This window comes from Clarias gariepinus, chromosome 7, assembly GCF_024256425.1.
Source record: "Clarias gariepinus isolate MV-2021 ecotype Netherlands chromosome 7, CGAR_prim_01v2, whole genome shotgun sequence".
Lineage (NCBI taxonomy): Eukaryota > Metazoa > Chordata > Actinopteri > Siluriformes > Clariidae > Clarias > Clarias gariepinus.
In genome coordinates, this window is record NC_071106.1 from 24,761,424 (window position 1) to 24,784,871 (window position 23,448).

At 38.0% G+C, this 23,448-nt stretch overlaps 1 protein-coding gene across 1 annotated transcript in view; it reads left to right on the plus strand.

Annotated features, from left to right (window-relative positions):
• Positions 1 to 23,448, plus strand: part of reln (reelin) — a 1,039,407-nt gene that overhangs the window by 995,918 nt on the left and 20,041 nt on the right. The window contains exons 63-64 of the mRNA XM_053500241.1: positions 3,724 to 3,797; positions 4,487 to 4,648. Of these exons, the coding sequence (XP_053356216.1) occupies positions 3,724 to 3,797; positions 4,487 to 4,648 (236 nt within the window). The remainder of the gene's footprint in view (positions 1 to 3,723; positions 3,798 to 4,486; positions 4,649 to 23,448) is intronic.

The following is a 23,448-nucleotide window of genomic DNA, read 5'->3' on the forward strand; positions in this document are numbered from 1 at the left end:
TAATACACGGTTAAACTGTGTGCACACCACAACCCCAGACTTTGTTACGCCGACCAGGTGTACTGCTCGTGGGGATGCAGAGAGCAGGGAAATGGTGTCTGCAGCTACAGCATCAATTACAAACTGCCATCCTGAACTTAAGTTTACTCCTCCCACTACGGAGCTTCTTGAGTCGCTGATGACTCAGAGTCAAGGGCGGCCAGATTGGCTTGGTTGCTTGCTGTTCCGCACTGTGGTACCGCAGGCTGTCTATGCAGAATGGGCATCCACAACGAACTGGGATGGTTCAAGAGGCAAACATGGACTGCCAGTGAACTTAAGAAATTTTTTATTGGTGACAGTGGCCGAGAAGTTTCCCTTCCTGTCTAGCAGTGACAGCAAGCGTGTCAAGGACCGAATAAACGAATTTCTACGCTCACCGAGGGTCACTGTTGCTCACAGACGCTTATACTGTATTATTAAATATAGTTTTTGCTCTGTTTTATTTTAATTTATCGGTTCTCAATTTTTACATAGTTGGTTCTTTTTTATTGATTTATTTTTTTTATTATCTATTCTGGAAGTTTTCTCTATTTGTTTTTAGTTATTTCTATATTTAAAACTTACAACTAACAACTGTAATTATTGTTGAAATAAATTTTTTTTTACAGGCCTGGTGCTGTTTGTGCTGTTTTCTTTAAAAATAACACTAAACAGATATAAACAGAGTCTGTCAAAACAAAATAAAACTAATGTTTTCTTACTCATATTTTTTTATATTTATAGTTTTTCATGTTTGTTGGACACAGTACTTGGATGTGGAAATTATCAGCATTGTAGTATTTCTTCGATACAACATATTGTTATGACTCTATTATGACTTAAGCTCTAAATATATTTAAAAACCGAGATGATAGAAAATGTCATTTTGCGCCACCTGGTGGTCATTTCACTAATTATTTTGAAATGCGATTGGTTTATTTTGGCCGTCGCCGCTTTTCCGCGGCGGTGAGTGCGACGGTAATGGGCATTCTGGTTGTCCACCTACTGTATTTCCGTTTAATAAACTGGTAGATAATATTTTGCTGAAAAGTAAAGCTTAAAATGTAACTTCTGCTTAAGTTTGTTTTCGTTATATTTTTGATTTTTTCGCTGATAGTCAAAAATTGGCATAACAAATCGATTAATAACTCATAATATCTGGAACAAATATCTGTCCATACAGATCAGTATGTCTTTAGTCATTTAACCAGCATAATGTTCCCCTATCAAAGATCTGATGGGACATTAATCACTTATCACTACGGTAAATAGATGCGGCAGCAGAGACAGATTAAATCCCCATAAACATTCACGCCTGAACACTCTACTAACAGAACTAAACCAGAGGGTCAGCGCCGGTTATCAGGACAGGATTCACCTACAGGATACTACTGTAATTTTTACTGCTTATATATTTTTGCCATAGTTTCATTTGGTTTTATGCGATTTCGTGTTATTTGTTTGTGTGTACGTGTTTGTGTGTGTGAGAGAGAGCGTGAAATAATTTTATTATTTCAATGTAACCCATGGGTCTCAATCACAAAGTCAACCAACGCTGTAAACAGATGACAAGACAAATTATATAGGCTACTCTGAAACGTTAATTTGAACATTTAAAAAAAATAAAAAATAAAAATTTTTTACTACTGACTCGAAACCAATGTGGCTTATTAAAGATGCACTGTTTTATTGGACATGGCTGTTTTGTAATGTTCTGAAAAATAAACACTGTCTACGCTTTGAATATACTGTGAACGTCTCAAAGTCACGTCTCTAGATCCTTCTGCAGTAATGTTATCGTGGTGTAAATTATTAACGTATTGATGTATTTCACTTGCGGACAAAATAGACCATGTCTAGTAATGAATTTGTCACTACTCTTCTCTTATGCAGCACAGCTAAAAATATAATAAAAATTACACCAATCCTGCCATGATGCTACCCTGTCCATACACAACACTGGCTGGGGAGATGAACTCAGACCAAAACTCCAAAACTTACTATTATTTCATGAGATGAAATTAAGCTAGGATGAAGAGAACAGAAATGAACTCCTCCTCTCAATATCTAAGTAGAGTGTAACTGGAGAAGCCACAAAATGCCCCCCGTGTAACTCTGATCCGGAAAAGCTCACAGACACCAAACCTGCAGCACTTTGGTGTAATTTTTATTATCTTTTTAGCCGTGCTGCATAAGAGAAGAGTAGCGACAAATTCGTTACTATTAATAACGTGATGTTTGATTGGATATATCATTTCCAAGTTTGATAGTGTCGATTTTAGAGTGCATTATATGTGCGATGCGAAAAGGAAATGAATAAACACGTATCAATGCAAAGAGGACAGAGCTGCGAAATATTTAAGCAATATAAATTCAACAAAGTGTGATCATAATGGTTGTTGTTGCTGCTGTTTAGATAATTGGTTCCATCGTGTTACTGAACGCAACTGTGTCCACAAAACCGAGCGTAGGGAAAGAAAAACACTCGCTAATGCGTTTGAATGAAATGGGGCGGCGGCATTTCTTTGAAGATAGCGATTGTGTAATGGTGGCATTCCCCGGGGGGGGCGTTTTAGGGCATAACACACCTCTGAACGTCTTTTGTTTTATAAATGATTATCTTCATTCACCTTCCAATCCCCCACAGCACGCACACTCTCCACACTGTTGCTATGTCTGTTGGGGCACTTGGTTATACACAACACTTTAATGTATAAAACACTTACTTCCTGGTTTGTTTTATTTTAAATATTGCTTATTACCTTTTCCCGCAAAATAAACATTAAACATAAACAACATGTTATCATTGTGTAAATTATTAACATATTGGTGTCTTTTAATTAAGGACAAAAACAGACCCTGCGCTTATGTTTAGGACTGATGCTGAACAGCTGTGTTCATAGGTTTAATCAACGAATTACAAGACAACAGTTAAAGCGTTTGTGGGTGAGAGGTGTGTGTGTGCGCACTCCTGCATTTCTCCGTTGGTTTAACACAAACATTTGCTCACAGACAAGTAAGTCTGAAATACCCCTCCCCCCGCCAAAAACACACACACACACACAGAGCAATTAGCACCATGTCATAGTCAGTATTCTCCACTGAGGTTTCTTACCTTCCACTCCTTCTAAGTTTGTCTTTGCTCTTTTGGAGTTCTTAAAACCCCCAAAAAATTTTATACTGAGAAAAAAATGATTATGGGTCACATAATCACAAACTGGCACAGATACATATGATCAAGTGTTTAACTGTTGTTTTCATTTGTTTCTATAACCAGTAATAATAATAATAATTATTATTATTATTATTACCGAATTTTTTTACTTAAGCTCCATTTATATTTGAAAACTGCATTGAATGAAGATGTCGCTTTGCGCCACTTGGCAGTCATTTCATGAATGACACAAAATGCGACTGATTTATTTTGGCTGGCAGCAGTATGCACGGCGGTAATATGCATACCCCTTGACTACCTGCTGCAAATACAGCATATTTATAAAAAATATTTTTCATTAGATATTATTATACAATACTGTATTTACAGCATTCACACTAATCATTCAGCATGGATTAAAATGTGCAAAAAGAAATGTTACACCTTTTGAAAACCTTGAAGTAACCTTGCACCCATGAAGTTGTAACTAACATTTAGTGTTAAGTGTCAAATTTAGTGTTAAATGTTAAATACATTGCTTGTTACAGATTGTGGTAGGTTGTGAAGAAGAAAGCTGTGAAGACCATTACCCAGTGCTTCTACAATACAGAAAAGATGGCAGGTAAGTAAAAGGGAGTAACAGAAAAGAAAGCATGAATTGAAAACTGGACAATCAAAGAAGGAGATTAAGAGGGCTTTCTTACATTTCTGAATTTGAGGTCACAATTTTATGATCTCAAAAAATAGGGCTTTTGTTAAAAAGAAAATCCAAAAAATAAAAGACTTCATACATTTCTAAAAGAGCAGCAAAGAAACTACTTCTCTCAAGGAAAAACATTAGGGACAGACTGATATTCTGCAAAAGGTACAGGGATTGGTCTGCTGAGGACTGTGGTAGAAATAATTTTCTTTAATAAACCCTCTTTCTGATTGTTTATGGCATATGGAAATAAGCTTTGTCTAAAGAAGAAAATGAGAGCACTACCCTCATTTCTGTGTCATGAACCCATTCATGTGTGGTGATGCTTCTCAGCCAAGGAAGAGGCTCACTTTTTTTTTTTTACCTAAAATCACAGTCATAAATAAAGAATGGTACAGAAAAATCTTCCAAGAGCAACTTCTCTGAACCATCCAAAAAAACGTTTGCTAATGAAAAATACTTTAAAAATTATTAAAATTCAAGATCCTCTCATACAACATTTTGTTTTAACACAATAAAGTTCATTGTGGTCACATGGTTAAACATATAGCTCTTACATTTGTGACAATCTTTCTGTTTTATAGCAGTTTGGTTATATCTGTTCTCTACAGGTCAGACCTTTGGCACTTGGTACACTCTGCGTGCCTTCCCTCTTCAGTGAATAATGTGGGATGTTCCCCTTTCCAGTTCCATGAGTCCAGCATCTACAGCCCAGTTAACAGCTTAGTATGGACCAGATTTACCTTGCAACTACCTGACCATGTCACCTCTGGGTATGAAATATTTTAATATTTATCTTTTTCAGAGTAATATGCATTCAATTAATTCAGGGGTAACATATCCTAAAGCCAATGATAAAACCTTTTGAAAAGCAGTTCAGTATGAACAACATATTGCATCAAATGTGCAAACAAGTGCAACAACATGACACATTTCAATACTCTGTGGTGATGAGATAATGAGTTGAGGTAGTGGGAGGAGAAATGGTAAACATTTCTTGTAAGTAGCAGCGAAGATCGAAAATATATTTTTTGCAAATAACAAGTAATCCATTTTGTGCAAAAGAGCAAATACAGGTTGGTACGTACAATTTTTACATGTTTGTAAATTAGTGTCTTTTCATGCGTGTGATTATTAGTTCTCAATGTTTTCGCAATGTTTTGAGGTGGTTGAGTTTATCTGAGTGATTGTGTGTGTGTGTGTGTGTGTGTGTGTGTGTGTGTGTGTGTGTGTGTTTAAGATACTCCATTTTGTAATTATTTAAAACCGGAGCATTTTGTGACAACAACTGTTTAATGTCACTCAAACAATTAATATTTTTCATTAAGCATGTTTGTCATTGAATGTTTAAGGGAAATATATTTGCAAATCAGCATAAAAAGAAAGAAAACATTGTCTACTAATAATTAATCCCAAAGGGAGCATATACAATAAAAATAACAAAGTAAGGAAGAAATACCAACCATCACAGAGAAACTCCTATTATATAGGTATTGTGGAACCAATCAAGTCCTGTCCCACGGACCCCAATATAATGTTTGAGATGAGAAACAACTGTTCATGTAAACAAGTAGATAATACCCCACTGCACTAAAAGTCTCTTTTATTAGCTTTGCAGGAATTGTATCTTGAGAACAATCAGTAGCTTTCATGTGATTCACTACAATGTTGATGAAACACGTCCTATTTGTTAGTAGTGCAAATATTAGTTGTTTTCAAAAAAAAAAAAAGGACAAAAAACTTCTGACAGGTGTCTTGGGAGATAATTAAATAGTAAAATAATAGATTGTTAAGTTTATGGTTTTAAATAACACTTTGAGTCTTTTGCCTGAGTTCTTGGGAGTTGGACAAGAGATCCTGGATTTTATAAAACGTGTCATTTCTGCCATCTGCAAAGAGCACAACGTTGGCAGGAACTGGCGAGCCAGACCATTTCGGAACTGGGAAAATTGTTGTTAATCATCAGAGTGGTAGGACCATTTTGTATGTTTTCTGTGGACATTGTTGCAGAAGACAGGATTTGTTTTGTCTTTAAATAATTGCATTCCATACACCTCTTCATTCATCTCATGGACATTTAACTAAAGGGTTTTGATAGTGTATAGTTTTTTTGTTTCTTTATTTGTATTTAATTGTTTTATTTTATGAAGTATTTTTGTTTTAAGGGATCGATTTAAGTATATTTCTTTACACAGAGTATACACAGGTATTTACAGTTAAAGCAAACGAGGTAAATTAAAAGGTTGAGCGCACACACACACACACACACACACACACATATATATATATATATATATATATATATATAAAGAAAACCATACACATTTCCTAAAGAAAAACATTTTAAAGTCAATTAAATTAGAGATCAATTTATTTCATCAATTCTCAAATCAAAACAAAAAAAATAGTATTTTGTGAATTATTTATGTTGTAACTTTCATTTGTTTGTGTAAATATTGTCGAATGCAAATAAGAAATCCCTTTTATTTTTTCTAACTACAACTTGGTGTTGGTAATTATTTCGCTTGTCTCGTTGCAACACTGGCTCATGAGCGAATGTGGTCTTCTGATATGGTCCATAATGCAAAAACCTTCGCTTAGTGTCTAAACGTTTGATGATACAAAGTAGTGCGGAACCCGCTACACAAGCAACATTCGGTAATTTAAATAAATGTGTTGTGCTTCACTGAATATCCGTCAGATGGTGCATGGAAGTACTTTATCTAAAAGCCAGACCAAGTACAACGAAGAATTGTGTATAATTAGTTAGCCTAAAACAATATTTTTTCCAATAGTGAAGCAAACATTAATTTTATTTTGTTTTACAACAAATCTTTCATGATGAATGTGTGTATATGTGCTTCATATTATTTTCATAATAATGAACTGAGATGCCCAAAATCGTGCTTTAAAAGTTTCTTATATAATTTTTTTAATGTCTTAACACAGACAAAACATTGAGAGACATGGCAATGCCTCAGTTTAAATGGTCTTGAAATTAATTCAATTTCCTGATATTAGGCTATCTGATAGTACTAACTATGCGAATGTCCTGATTCGTGAATATGCCAACATGTCTCATTTAAAATGTAAAAATGTGTCGACATCATGAGAAAACGTGAATGAACTATATATATATCCCACATGGAAAGAACCTATATGAGGATATATGCGCATATATGAAACCTATATGCAGTATATATGCACATATATCCTCACCTACAGATCTGGCCTTTAAAAACGCACGTTTTCGGAAAAGGGATCCCACGACTTGCCGCGGTTGCGCGCGGCAAGCTGTGAAAATGCCCTTCAATACCTGTAGGGGGCAGTCGTGTTTCAGTCTAAAGTATTGTTTGTCTACTGAAGCCGAAAAATGTTGTCTCTTAGGCGCCCATTGACAGCAAGCGACAGAGCTCATAAACGTGTCAAGCTCAAACTGTTATGTATTTATTCATCATTTTCATTCAGAATTATTATTATTAGTAGTAGTAGTTCTCCGAATTTATTATTCTTATTATTGTTAAGCACCCGCGCGTGTGCAAAAGGACTAAAAAGACTTCAAGACTTCAAGGTAGGTGATTCGCCCGCCATGCGGGAGACCTGGGTTCGACTCCCAGCCAGTGCTCAATATGCTGGTGCTATTCGCTAAAATGCCATAGGTATAGGCATTACATTATCAACTTATGCTTCAGTACTAAATGCATGTTTGCAATTGAGAATTTTTTTTGCTTAAGCTATGAAACACATTAGCACTCACCTCACAGTTGCTATAATTTAATGATTATCATAAGCAAAAAGTGTAAAACAAAGGATTCACATTTATTACATTTTCACCCAGAGCGGGATTCAAACCAGGGTCTGGACAATTTTATAGGATATACGGATATTATGCGGATGTTATTTAAGCAACGCCACACCACGTGGAAAGCGGCAAAAATGCTTCAATTTCATTGGCTGTCACTGAGTGTCAGCTATTCACGACTGGCCCCCGCGGAACACAGAATCCCCGGGCTTCGACTGCGCTTTCTCCATTTGTTATTACAGGGGCGGACTGGGACCAAAAAGTGGCCCTGGACTTCCTGGCCCACAGCAGCCCACACCATAATACATTGGCTCATTAATGTAGAGATACATTTTTAACACCAGTTACTAGTATAAAAATATAACACAATACAGAAATCAATGCTATTTAAACATGTTATTTAAAGTATCACTGAACATATATTGGGTCAAAGAAACGAAAAAAAAAGAACATCAAGACAAACCACATATAAATCTATAAAGACAATATTTTAAAAGGAATGGCAATAAAACTGAACAGGTAAGCTGAAATAAAATCAGTAGCAGCAGTAGCTCACGCTAGTAAACTTGTTACTTATTTTAATTATTATGGTAGTCTATATTAACACAAAATAATGCTGAGAAACATTATTTCAATTAATATTGACCACCATCATAATAACTAGCACAAGTTAATGCTGCTACTAATTTTATTCTGTTTGATTGCCATTCTTTTTACTTGGCTCTGGTAGATCAGGGGAGACGTGTTGGTCATCATCAGCATGTATTATGATGTGGGATGTGGTGCGCTGCTGGATCCAGCCTCACCGTCCCTGACCTGTTATAGGCAGAATCTGTTCATTTGAAGCATTTCACAGCATTTACCTCTAAAGCTTTTTCTTATTTTCGCGTAACCTTTTCTTCTTCCTGCTTTTCATTCATGGAAATTATTATTAATTTGCTCAGAAAATTCGCTGCATCGAGAAAGGATCAATATCTAAAAATTGCCCACGTGTGTGGACAAAGAATACAAAAGTGTATAATCTTTAATAAAGTTAATCTAATACAATATTGTTTTCAATGCTGAAGCAAACATGATTTTGTTTTAGTCTATTCATTGAATACAACGCGACAGCGCGCTCCGAGGTGAAGCGCACCCACACAGTTACTGTAATCCTCCATCTCACCTTTACAACAGTTGTGAAGTCATCAAACCGGTTTCGCTGCTGGGGGAATTCACAGAATTGGGGGTTTTAAAACAAATTATAAAAAAATTAACCTGCGTCTATTTTTAGGCGTGCCAGCTGCCACTTTTTAGTCTTATAATGCCTACATGACATGCTGGTACAGAGCTGGACATAGCTCATCCATGCCAATGATCCAGGGTTTGCACCCTGCGCTATAAAATACGAGTACGACGGCCATCCGCGCACAGCAGCTCCTGCCTCCATCTGCTCGCGCTGGCTCTTCTTTGAAGTCCCTGGGGCGCGTTCCATTTGCCCCGCTTGCATGCCACACTTCCGCGTTGTGTGCGCGCGTCTCACTCACACCGTGTAGTAAAATCCACTGTAAACCAACAAACCCCGAGTATTTTATAGCGCGGATGAACCCGGGATCATTAGCAAGGAGAGCTCTTCTTCACTATTCGTGCGTAATTCCGCAGCCCCGCTTCTTCGCATATCTGAAGGAGAGGCCACCTAACTAGTGAGCGAGGAGCGATATTGATTTGGGCGCACGCCGTGACAGGCTGAAAAAAGACAATTGTCCTCAAAAATGTAACAGATGAGGACTCTGATTAATGTGCAAAAACTATATAATAAAACTATATAAGACTACATGCCTTTATAAGACTCAACTTTTATTTAAGCGCACTTACAATAACGGAAAAAACGTGATTTTATAAATGTTTGAAAGCAAATAAGCTGCGCTGTTCTGTATTGTTTTTGGTGAACTTGAGCGCGTCAGAAAATGAACGCAAACGTTTTTTAAATGGTCAGAGTCAGTCTGCTTGCTGTTTTCCCGACGCGTTCATAATCATTAGTCTACTTCTGCCGGTGCGCTCTGGAAAACTTCATGCATGCGGCTGAGCGCTGATTAAAACTATAGAGTAAATTAAAGAGGAGAATCACAATGCCGAATCGGCCTGAGCCCAAACCTCATTTAAATTAAATTAACAAATACTATAAGTAAAAAAAAACCAATAGCCCACGTTTAGAAACCATTTATAAATTCTTTCCGACATGAGTTGGCCCGGTGTTATGCGCAGAGCGCCGGGAGATTTCCTGAAGCTCCGAAATCACTGGGGCATTTTTTATAAATAGACGCTATCGTTAATAACTGATGGAGGTTTTGGGCTGTATACACACGCATTTTTGAGGGGTTTAAAACGAATTGGTCCGAGCAGACCTACATGAAAGGTGAGAAGTGAGTAACTGCGCGCGCTGTCGCGGTGTATATACTGTAAAACACACGTTTATCAACCTTTTGATAAAAACGCTGCCTTTTGTAAAGTGAAAGTACTTTACAAAAGACAAACTGCTTTATTTTAGTCATGAATTCACAATCACATCACATTCCAGCTATTATTTCCAGAATCACATCACATTCCAGCTATTTTTTCCAGCCGTGGTTAAATAATGTATGAAATAATTATTAAATGCTGGACACAAACAGCAAATATGATGATTATTATAAAAGTTAGAAGAAGTTTGTGGTCATAAAATAATATTTACTTAATAATATAATATATATAGTTCATTCATGTCTTCTGATGATGTCGACACATTTTTTACGTTTTAAATAAGATATGTTGGCATATTCACGAATCAGGACATTCGCATAGTTAAGACTATCAGATAGTCTACTATCAGGAAATTAAATTAATTTCAACACCATGTAAACCGAGACATTGCCATGGCTTTCACTGTTTTGTCCCTGTTAAAACATTACAAAAAATATATAAGAAACTTATTAAGAATTTAAAAGCACGAATTTGGGCATCTCATTTCATCATTATGAAAATAATATGAAGCACATATACACACATTTATCATGAAAGATCTGTTGTAAAGCAAAATAAAATTCATGTTTGCTTCAGCATTGGGAACAATATTGTTTTAGACTAAGTAATTATACACAATTCTTCATTGTACAGTACTTGGTCCGGCGTTTAAATAAAGTCCTTTCATGCGCCATCTGGTGGATCAGTGAAGCACAACACATTTATTTAAATTCCCGAATGTTGCTTACGGCAAGTCGCGGCGCGCCGCGTGCTAAATTGAGGCATCCTGCGGGAAAACACGGGCAGTCTTAATGGCCACATCTGTATATGCGCATATATGAAACCTATATGTGGTATATATGCGCATATATCCTCACCTATATGAGAATATATGCGCATATATCATCGCCTATATGCAGTATGCATATATATGATAATATATATGCTGCATATAGGCAAAATTGAGGTGCATATCATGTTTGAGGTCATACATGATGCGCTCATATTTTCTATTATCAAGGCAATAACTAAGAACTAACTAAAAAACAAAAGTAAAAAACTTATGTGCGAACACGTGAAATTGGTCCGGCTAATTTACATACTAGGCCACGCTTCGGACACCGGCATGAAAAACACACACACAAAGACAGGCTTGAGTTTACACACAGATTCAGTTTTCTGCACGTTTGGAAGATGACACGCGCTACTACACATCCAAGGAAACTCTTCAGAATGTTCTGGAAAGTGGGAGGAGTTTACATTTACCTCAGAAGAAGACTGTGTGGCTCTGACGACGAACGGGAGCATTTTGAAGAGAGGATAGATCCAACGGAGGACACACTGGGTAAGTTATTATGTCTATAACTCTTATTCTGATAATATTAAACTAATATTAGTAAATATTTTCCTCACTTTAGCTAGCTCTTGTCAGCTTGTGTGACACATTGGCTTTCAATGCCATTTACATGGTTTAGGTAAATCATGCTAACATGCTGCCTTACTGTATGTAGCACAAACATGATATTTCCCGGTGGCTAAGCTAATGCCTTATGGAGTTTACAGATATTTATAAATGTTCTTATGTATTTCACCTTGTTTTGGATAGCTTTAGATTATGGTTTCTAATATGTATTTGGCTCCGTTTTGGTTAGCTTATAACACTGTTTTATATCTTTATCATTAATCTACATTTTTACAAAAAATCCTAGTAACTATTGGGAAGCTAAGCAAGAATCAGTATGAAACATGAAAAGGTTTTTAAAAGTTGCCAATAAATTAATATTGTGATGTGTTGTGGGAAGCAGCCCGCCTTGCCACCTCTGCTACTGCCATGATGTGGAATCTGCTGCTGGCACCTTCGACTTTAAGACTTTGCTGCAACCTGAATGGTACAAAACATGTTCCTAATCTCTTCTGTCCTTGAAAAAAAAAAGAAACAAGTCAGTCATGTTTTGTGAAATAAATTATGTTTGTGTGCAGGCCATCACTTTTTTACTTGGCATTTTTGTATTTTTTTGAACCTCAAGAAAACATGATGTGATATAAAAAAACTCTTGCTTTCTCCACCTTCATTTCCCCCCCCCCTTAATAATAATTTTGAAATATTACTTTAAGGTGGAAAGCCAACCAGAGGGGATGGGAAGCAGCTGGTCGCGTTTATTAGGCATTAGAGACTGCATAAGGTAGGGCACCCATTATTGTTACTGTATCTGCTTGGGACCTACAGTGGTGTGAAAAACTATTTTCCCCCTTCCTGATTTCTTATTCTTTTGCATGTTTGTCACACAAAATGTTTCTGATCATCAAACACATTTAACTATTAGTCAAAGATAACACAAGTAAACACAAAATGCAGTTTTTAAATAATTGTTTTTATCATTTAGGGAAAAAAAAATCCAAACCTACATGGCCCTGTGTAAAAAAGTAATTGCCCCCTGAACCTAATAACTGGTTGGGCCACCCTTAGCAGCAATAACTGCAATCAAGAGTCTTTTACAGCGCTCTGGAGGAATTTTGGCCCACTCATCTTTGCAGAATTGTTATAATTCAGCTTTATTTGAGGGTTTTCTTGCATGAACCGCCTTTTTAAGGTCATGCCACAACATTTCAATAGGATTCAAGTCAGGACTTTGACTAGGCCACTCCAAAGTCTTCATTTTGTTTTTCTTCAGCCATTCAGAGGTGGATTTGCTGGTGTGTTTTGGGTCATTGTCCTGCTGCAGCACCCAAGATCGCTTCAGCCTGAGTTGGCGAACAGATGGCCGGACATTCTCCTTCAGGATTTTTTGGTAGACAGTAGAATTCATGGTGCCATCTATCACAGCAAGCCTTCCAGGTCCTGAAGCAGCAAAACAACCCCAGACCATCACACTACCACCACCATATTTTACTGTTGGTATGATGTTCTTTTTCTGAAATGCTGTGTTACTTTTACGCCAGATGTAACGGGACACGCACCTTCTAAAAAGTTCAACTTTTGTCTCGTCGGTCCACAAGGTATTTTCCCAAAAGTCTTGGCAATCATTGAGAAGTTTTTTAGCAAAATTGAGACGAGCCTTAATGTTCTTTTTGCTTAAAAGTGGTTTGCGCCTTGGAAATCTGCCATGCAGGCCATTTTTGCCCAGTCTCTTTCTTATGGTGGAGTCGTGAACACTGACCTTAATTGAGGCAAGTGAGGCCTGCCGTTCTTTAGATGTTGTCCTGGGGTCCTTTGTGGCCTCTCGAATGAGTTGTCTCTGTGCTCTTGGGGTAATTTTGGTCGGCCGGCCACTCCTGGGAAGGTTCACCACTGTTCCATGTTTTTGCCATTTGTGGATAATGGCTCTAACTGTGGTTCGCTGTAGTCCCAAAGCTTTAGAAATGGCTTTATAACCTTTACCAGACTGATAGATCTCAATTACTTTTGTTTTCATTTGTTCCTGAATTTCTTTGAAACTTGGCATGATGTCTAGCTTTTGAGGTGCTTTTGATCTACTTCTCTGTGTCAGGTAGCTCCTATTTAAGTGATTTCTTGATTGAAACAGGTGTGGCAGTAATCACGCCTGGGGGTGACTACAGAAATTGAACTCAGGTGTGATAAACAACAGTTAAGTTATTTTTTAACAAGGGGGCAATCACTTTTTTCACACAGTTTAATAACGTAAACCTTCATTTAAAAACTGCATTTTGTGTTCAATTATGTTATCTTTGACTAATAGTTAACGGTTTTTGATGAGCAGAAACATTTAAGTGTGACAAACATACAAAAGAATAAGAAATCAGGAAGGGGGCAAATAGTTTTTTACACCACTGTATATACTAATTGATTGCTTGCTCACTTTTTAATCCTACCTTTCCTTTAAAGCCACATTTCTGGGGTATTGCGCTATAAGGTGTGTAGTCCTCTATTTTGTAGAACATATAGTGTAGCAAATAACCTTGTGGCACTAATTGTTGTCGTCTGAAATTTTAATAAATAATCATTTATTATTATTATACTGTCTTATTATTTTTGTCTTCTCTAGATGCTACATTGAAGAAGTGGCCGGCAGCCACCCGAGGGCAGAAAGGCACATCTATCAATTCCAATCTAACGAAGCTGAGAAGGTCCTCAATATATATATATTTTTTTTCTTCCTGTTGAGTTTTTTTGTCTTATTTTTGTTCTGGTACTATATTTTTGTTCTTTTACTATTTGATTGTTCTTAAAAAAATAAAAATAAATAAAAAATTCTACATTTTGGGCTTTTATGTTGTCTAGCAACTATGGATTTTAATAATTTTACTAATATCTAGGTAAAAATATGGGTGCATGTATGCATGTTTATATGTGTGCATATATGCACCTATATGTTTACCTAGATTTTAGTAATGCATACATATATGCGTACATATATACGTGAATACATGTACCTATATAGGTACATATATGTACGCATTTATGTACATATAATATAGGAAAACGTCCAATTTTATAAATCACATATATGTCTATATAGGTACATATATGCACGCATATATGCACACATATATGTGCATATATGTACATATAATATAGGAAAACGGCCAATTTTATATATGTCACATATATGTCTATATAGGTACATATATGCACACATATATGCACGCACATATGTACATATAATATAGGAAAACGGCCAACTTTATATACGTCACATATATTAAAAACCTATATCATATACCTTTGTTTCTGCTCTGATTTTTCATGAGATGGACTTAAAGATCTAAAATTCATTCCAGATACACAATATTACCATTTCTCTCAAACATTGTCCACAAATCAGTCTAAATGTGGGATAGTGAGCACTTCTGCTTTGCTGAGATAATCCATCCCACCTCACAGGTGTGCCACATCAAGATGCTAATCTGACATCATGAGTAGTGCACAGGTGTACCTTATACTGCCCACAATAAAAGGCCACCCTGGAATGTGCAGTTTTGTCTCACAGCAAAATGCCACAGATGCCACAAGTATTGAGGGAGCGTGCAATTGGCATGCTGACAGCAGGAATGTCAACCAGATCTGTTGCTTGTGAATTGAATGTTCATTTCTCCACCATAAGCCGTCTCCAAAGGCATTTCAGAGAATATGGCAGTACATCCAACCGGCCTCACAACCACAGACCACGTGTAACCACACCAGCCCAGGACCTCCACATCCAGCAGGTTCACCTCCAAGATCGTCTGAGACCAGCCACTCAGACAGCTGCTGAAACAATCGGTTTGCATAACCAAACAATTTCTGCACAAACTGTCAGAAACCGTCTCAGGGAAGCTCAACTGCATGCTCGTCGTCCTCATCGGGGTCTTGACCTGACTCCACTCAAGTCACCGTAACAGACTTGAGTGGGCAAATGCTCACATTCGATGGCATCTGGCACGTTGGAGAGGTGTTCTCTTCACGGATGAATCTTGGTTTATATTGTTTAGGGCAGATGGCAGACAGTGTGTGTGGCGTCGTGTGGGTGAGCACTTTGCTGATGTCAATGTTGTGGATCGAGTGGCCCATGGTGGTGGTGGGGTTATGGTATGGGCAGGCATCTGTTATGGACGAAGGACACAGGTACATTTTATTGATGGCATTTTGAATGCACAGAGATACCGTTATGAGATCCTGAGGCCCATTGTTGTGCCATACATCCATGAACATTACCTCATTTTTCAGCAAGATAATACACAGCCCCATGTTGCAAGGATCTGTACACAGTTTTTGGAAGCTGAAAATGTCCCAGTTCTTGCATGGCCAGCATACTCACCGGACATGTCACCTGTTGAGCATGTTTGGGATGTGCTTGACCGGTGTATACGACAGTGTGTACCAGTTCCCACTAATATCCAACAACAAATTCGCACAGCCATTGAAGAGGAGTGGACCAACATTCTACAGGCCACAATTGACAATCTGATAAACTCTATGCGAAGAAGATGTGTTGCATTGCATGAGGCAAATGGTGGTCACACCAGATACTGACCGGTTCTGAGTCCCCAGACTCAGACAAAAAACTGCACATTCCAGGGTGGCCTTTTATTCTGGGCAGTATAAGGTACACCTGTGCACTACTCATGATATCAGATCAGCATCTTGATGTGGCACACCTGTGAGGTGGGATGGATTATCTCAGCAAAGCAGAACTGCTCACTATCACACATTTAGACTGATTTGTGAACAATGTTTGAGAGAAATGGTAATATTGTGTATCTGGAATGAATTTTAGATCTTTAAGTCCATCTCATGAAAAATCGAAGCAGAAACAAAGGTGTTGCCTTTATATTTTTGTTGAGTGTGTGTATATATAAATATATATATATATATATATATATATATATATATATATATATAATTATCATATTAAGTAAATATTATTTTATGGACACAAAGTGCTTCTGGCCTTTTATAATAATAATCATAATGTTTTTTGCTGTTTGTGTCCAGCATTGAATAATTATTTCATCCATTATTTAACCACGGCTCAAAATAATAGCTAGAATGTGATGTGATTGTGAATTAATGACTTAAATAAAGCTGTTATTCTTTTGTAAAGTACTTTCACTTTACAAAAGGCAGTGTTTTTATCAAAAGGCTAAAAAATGCATGTTATACAGTATATACAATGCGACAGTACACTCAGTTACTGTAATCCCTCTTCTCACTTTTCATGTACATCTGCTCGGTCCTTTTTTATTAGTTTTAAGCCCCTCAATTCTGCAAATTTCCCTATCAGCGAAACAGGTTTGATAACTTCACACCTATCATGAATAAAAGGCGTGAAGAGGGATTACAGTAACTGTGGTTTTGTTAGTGTTCACCTCGGAGCGCGCTGTAGCGTTGTATTCAGTGAATAGACTAAAACAAAATCATGTTTTCCTCAGCATTGGAAACAATATTGTATTAGGCTAATTTTATTAAAGATTATACACTTTTGTATTCTTTATTTTACTTTGTATTTTTGCACACACAGGCATCATTAAATTTGAACAGAAAATAATGGACTGGACAGTGGACTGGTAGTCACATTATTTTTCATATAACTTAAACGGTGAATGAAGTTAAATATACACAATAAATTAATAATTGCGTTTGCTTTACATTTGAGCACTTATGTGTAAATAGCTTTTTAATTGTATATACTACCATACCATATATACTCAGCAAAAAAAGAAACGTCCTCTGACTTTCAACTGTTTTTACTTTCACTAAACTTAATTTGTAAATATTTGTATGAACACTAAAAGAGTCAACACCATAAAACATTAACTAAAATGTTTCACAATGTGTCCCTGAATGAAGGGAGGCTCAAAATCAAAAGTACCAGTCAGTATCTGGTGTGGCCACCAGCTGCTTGAAGTACTGCAGTGCATCTCCTCCTCATGGGCTGCCTATTGCGGACAGTCTGAGCACTGATGGAGGGATTGTGTGTTCCTGGTGTGACTCGGGCCGTTGTTGTGGCCATCCTGTACCTGTCACGCAGGTGTGATATTCGGATGTACCGATCCTGTGCAGGTGTTGTTACACGTGGTCTTCCACTGCGAGGATGATCAGTTGTCCCTCCTGTCCCCTGTAGCGCTGTCTTAGGCGTCTCAGTGCGGACATGGCAATTTATTGCCCTAGCCACATCAGCAGTCCTCATGCCTCCCTGCAGCATGCCTAATGCACGTTGACGCAAATGAGCAGGGACCCTGGGCATTTTTCTTTGGGTGTTTTTGAAAGTCGGTAGACAAGTCTCTTTAGTGTCCTGCGTTTTTTAGAACTGTGACCTTAAATGCCTACTTTCTGTAAGCTGTTAAGGTCTTAACGACCATTCCACAGGTGCATGTTAATTAATTGATTATGGTTAATTGAACATGCATGGAAAACATTGTTTAAACCCTTTACAATGAAGATCTGTAAAGTTATTTGGATTTTTACAACATTATTGTTGAAATACACAGTCCTGAAAAAGGCACGTTTCTTTTTTTGCTAAGTATATTTTTGCTTTGTGTCTAATAATGTTTTTAGGAATTCTCTGCCTTAAATAGATAAAAAAAAATATATATATATATATATTATTGCTAGCAATTAAATCAGACTTAATAGTTGAATTTGATACTTTTCTTTTTATTAACTGTATAGACAGTTGTATTATGCTTTCTCTGTTATTTCTCTCTATATATATTCTCTTAGTATGCCTTAAACAAATATGCTCACATCGGAGTGCGCTGGTGTGTTGGAAAAGCCAGCGTTTATCTAGTGAGCAGCCTATATGTCTGCATTTGTATTGATAAGTCGTCTGTATTTATGATCCTTATGATCAAAACGCTGCCTTTTGTTAAGTGAAAGTGCAAGCTGCGGGTTTATACACGTCGATGAATTAATTTTAGATTAATTTTAAGGCCTCTTTTTTAGGCCTAAATATAAATGTTTATTTATGGCCAGGTGTATACCTGTTGTTTAGTTGTTACCTGCACGGTGTATGTGCACGGAGAGTTTGTGTGTCTGTGCGCGCGTCTCATACTGTAGGTGTGTATGCATGGAGAGTTTGTGTGTGTTTGTGACGTTATCTTCTTCTTTAAACATGCTTTCAACCAAACAACCCTTGCCTCCAAACTTCGAAGGCTATGTGTCATAGCCGATAACTGCTCCTTTGATCTGCTGGTTACAGCGGGGAGCCGACTGTTGATCAGTGTAAAGTAAGTATATATTTATTGTTACATGCGTCCCCAGTCTAGGGTTAGGGAAGTTGTAACAAGGAAATTTACAAATGCCAGCCAAAACACCGACAAGCAAAAGCTCTTCTCTCCTGTTCCAGCCTTTGCAACAAAAAAAAAAAACACACACAGATTTTTGGCAACACTCAAAAGAGGGGATTTATTAGGACAAATTTAAGAAAAAGGGGTATAAAGACAGGAGCAAACAAAGCTTCAGGAGGGGACCAGGCCAAAACAACAAACATAAAAGGTCTAACCTATAGGAGTAGCACTTTCTAAGCTTACAAAACAAAATTCAAAATAAACAACAAAAGTCTTACCTTACTCCCTTTCTAACTGAAAACAGGAGAAAACATGGACATAAAAAAAGGCATCCACCTTCCTACTGCTCCCAAAATTACAATTATGAAGCTCACTTCTCAGGTTGAGAATTTACCTAATGAAAGTAAAACAACAACATTTGTCCATGTTGCACACTACCAAAAAAGACACAAACAATGGCTAGCACACAACCTAACGTCTGGAACAGGAGGGAAAAACAAAAAGAGGGGGTGTCTTCACACAGAGTTTCCAGCTTTATCCACAAGCTCTCCCTCCAACAGCCAATCAGCGCAGGCCAGTACTTGGTTGCAATTGGGATCAGCTGACCTTCATTAAGTGCTTAGCACTGAGTAGAGAAAAGAAAAAGAGAGAGAGAGAGAAACACAACACCAAAACACTATCAAATAATTCACAAATATAACACCAAAAGAAATAAAAATAATTATGTCCTGGGACGCAACACCCCAATCACCAAATTTACAACCCACGGATTGTAAATATCATGCCATTTTTATGTATACAGGAATATACAGTAACATCTCATTCGCCATCACCATCACAGGCCCTAGACAGTGCATCCGCCACCATGTTTTTTTAGCCTTTCTTGTGTTGAATTTTTAAGTTATATTTTTGCAGACAGAGTGACCAGCGCATCGAACGCTGATTGAGGTTGCGCATATGGGAGAGAAAAACCAAAGGGTTGTGGTCAGTATAGACAACCAGAGGCAAACAGCTGCTACCACCCACGTAAACTTTAAAATGTTTGATTGCCATCACCAGGGCGAGAGCCTCCTTCTCGATGGTACTGTAGTTGCATTGACACTTAGAGAACTTCTTAGAGAAATAACAGACAGGATGTTCAACTCCAATGCTGTCGTCTTGCAGTAGGACCGCACCTGCTTCTACAGCACTTGCATCCACTTGCAACTTAAATGGAATAGAATAATTAGGGGCAGAGAGAACTGGAGCATTGCAGAGAAGGTCTTTTACAGCACGAAAAGCATTTTCACACTGAGAACTGCAAACTAATTTCTTCACAGAACTAAGCAGGTCAGTAAATGGTGACACCTCTGTTGCAAAATTTTTACAAAACCCATGGTAGTACCCCGCCATTTCCAAAAAATGGCGCAATTGACGCTTGGTAACGGGAGTAGGAAATTCGACAATGGCAGATACTTTAGCTGTCACGGGCCTTACACAACCTTGACCCACTTTTTCCCAAGGTAAGTTACTACAGCTTTAGCAAACTTACATTTTGCAAAATTAAGAGTTAACTTAGCCTCATTCAACCTGCTAAATACACTCTCTAAGCTATGGATGTGGTCTTCCCAATTATCTGAATAGACCACAATGTCATCCAGGTACGCTTCACAGTCACACAACCCTGACATAACCTTCTGCATGAGCCTTTGAAATGTCGCTAGGGCTTTTCGGATCCCAAAAGCCATACAATTGTACCGGAGGAAGTTGTCAGGGGTGACAAATGCAGAGATTTCACATGCACGTGCAGTTAAAGGGACCTGCCAATAGCCCTTTAATAGATCTAACTTTGTGACAAACTTTGAAGCACCAACCCTATCCACACAATCTTTCATTCGAGGTAAGGGAAAGGAATCAGGTTTTGTGACGTGGTTTACCTTTCGATAATCAGTACAGAAACGAAAGGTAGAATCAGCTTTTGGGACCAGCAGGCATGGAGAACTCCAAAGACTTTGGCTGGGCACAGCCAACCCATTTTGAAGGAGGTAGTCTACCTCAGTCTTCAAGATTTCTCGTTTTGCAGGGTTTACCCTGTACGGATGATGTTTGATAGAAACAGAGTTTCCTACATCAATATCATGAGACAACATTGTTGTTCTTTCTGGAACATCAGAGAACAATGCGAGAAATTTTTGTAACAACTTCACTATCTTCACGCTGATTCTTAGGCAAGTAGGATAAATGTGAATCTATATTACCCAACATGGCAGAATTGTTTAGACGCACACCAGGAGTCTGGTGTTCGGACAGCATCAAATCCCCATCACTAAGAACACGGTCAGAAACCACTGGAACACAAGGGTTACATTGTGGTGCAGAGAGAAGAGTAGGTTTGGTTACCTCACGTGCAACATAGGGTTTTAACATTTTAACATGACATACCCTATTCTTGCGTCTGTAATCAGGGGTACCCACAACATAATCTGTCTCACCAAGCTTCTGTTCAATGACACAAGGCCCAGAAAATTTAGCCTGCAGTACTGAGTCAGGAATGGGAAGTAACACAAGAACAGACTCACCCGGGTAAAAACTGTGCTGTACTGTACTTTTATCAAAGTGAGCCCTCATCTTTGACTGTGTTACAGCAAGATGAGTTCTTGCCAGTTCGCAGACTTTGTGCAGACAAACTCGGAAAGAACTGACATAGTCTAGAACAGGAATAGGTGCACTATCCTTACCTATTAACTGCTCTTTTAACAACTTCAAGGGTCCCCGAACAGTGTGAGCAAATACGAGCTCAGCAGGACTAAATCCTAGTGACTCCTGAACAGACTTTCTTACAGCAAACGTGAGCAATGGCAAGCCATCTACCCAGTCTTTTCCAGTCACAATACATAAGGTGCGGAGCAAAGATTTTAGGGTTTGATGAAAGCGTTCCACTGATCCCTGTGACTCAGGATGGTATGCAGTAGACATGTGATGTATTATTCCCAACTCCTTTAACATTTGTCCAAACACCTTCAAAGTGAAGTTTGACCCCTGGTCAGTTTAAATAACTCTGGGCAAACCAAATGTGGTGCAAAATTTTCAGCACTACTTGTGCTCTCAACGTACGCAACGGTATAGCTTCAGGGTAACGGGTAGCAGTACACATTATTGTCAAAATATATTGGTGCCTATTTTTCGTCTTTGGAAGAGGCCCCTACACAATCAATCACCAACTTCTGAAAAGGCTCTCCAATGACAGGAATCGGCTGAAGAGGAGCTTTAGGAATGGTTTGATTTGGTTTTCCCGCACGCTGGCAGATGTCACATGACCGGCAGAAACTAGACACAGCAGATTTAACTCCCAGTAGAAATGTTTAACTAACCGCTGAAATGTTTTGGTGACACCAAGGTGTCCTGCAAGAACATTTTCGTGAGCCAATTTCAAAACATGGGAACGATAATTGGAAGACAAAACAATCTGATATACTGTCAGAATACAATTGTCCCAAAAATATCCTACCCTTGTCAACAAAAGATCACAACTGTCAACTGCAGCGCTAATGCAGTTCACAAGCATAGGATCCAACTTCTAGGCAGCAGCCAAATGTTCCCTACCCACTATGGAATAAAGTTCAGGTGGAAGCTGGGAGTCATGCTCGGAAAACATTTAATTCTCAACAAATAACTTGCATTCTACCAGTTTAGGTTCCACACTCATGTGAGAATCAGAGAGATCAACAACATCTTGAAAACGTCCTGATTGGGACTGTGTAACAGCACATGCTGGAAAAGCTAGAGGAAATGTCACACACACACACACACATATATATATATATATATATATATATATATATATATATATATATATATACTGAACAAAAATATAAACGCAACACTTTTGTTTTTGCTCCCATTTTTAATGAGAGGAACTCAAAGATCTGAAACATTTTCTACTTAAATAAAATAACCATATCTCTCAAATATTGTTCACAAATCTGTCAAAATCCGTTACAATGAAGAACTGGGGTCAAGTTGAGACCCCAATAAGGACGACGAGCATGCAGATAAGCTTCCCTGAGACTGTTTCTGACAGTTTGTGCAGAAATCCTTTAGTTATGCACTCCGATTGTTTCAGCAGCTGTCCGAGTGGCTGGTCTCAGACGATCATGGAGGTGAACATGTGGAGGACCTAGCCTGGTGTGGCTACACATCATTTGCGGTTGTGAGGCTGGTTGGATGTACTGCCAAATCCTCTGAAACACCTTTGGAGACGGCTTATGGTAGAGAAATAAACACTCAATTCACAAGCAACAGCTCTGGTGGACATTCCTGCTGTCAGCATGCCAATTGCACGCTCCCTCAAAACTTGCGACATCTGTGGCATTGTGCTGTGTGATTCAACTGAATCTTTTAAAGTGGCCTTTTACAGGTGGCCAGTATAAGGCACACCTGTGCAATAATCATGCTGTCTAATCAGCATCTTGATATGGCACACCTGTGAGGTGGGATGGATTATCTCGACAAAGGAGAAGTGCTCACTATCACAGATTTTGACAGATTTGTGAACAATATTTGAAAGATATGGTTATTTTGTGTATG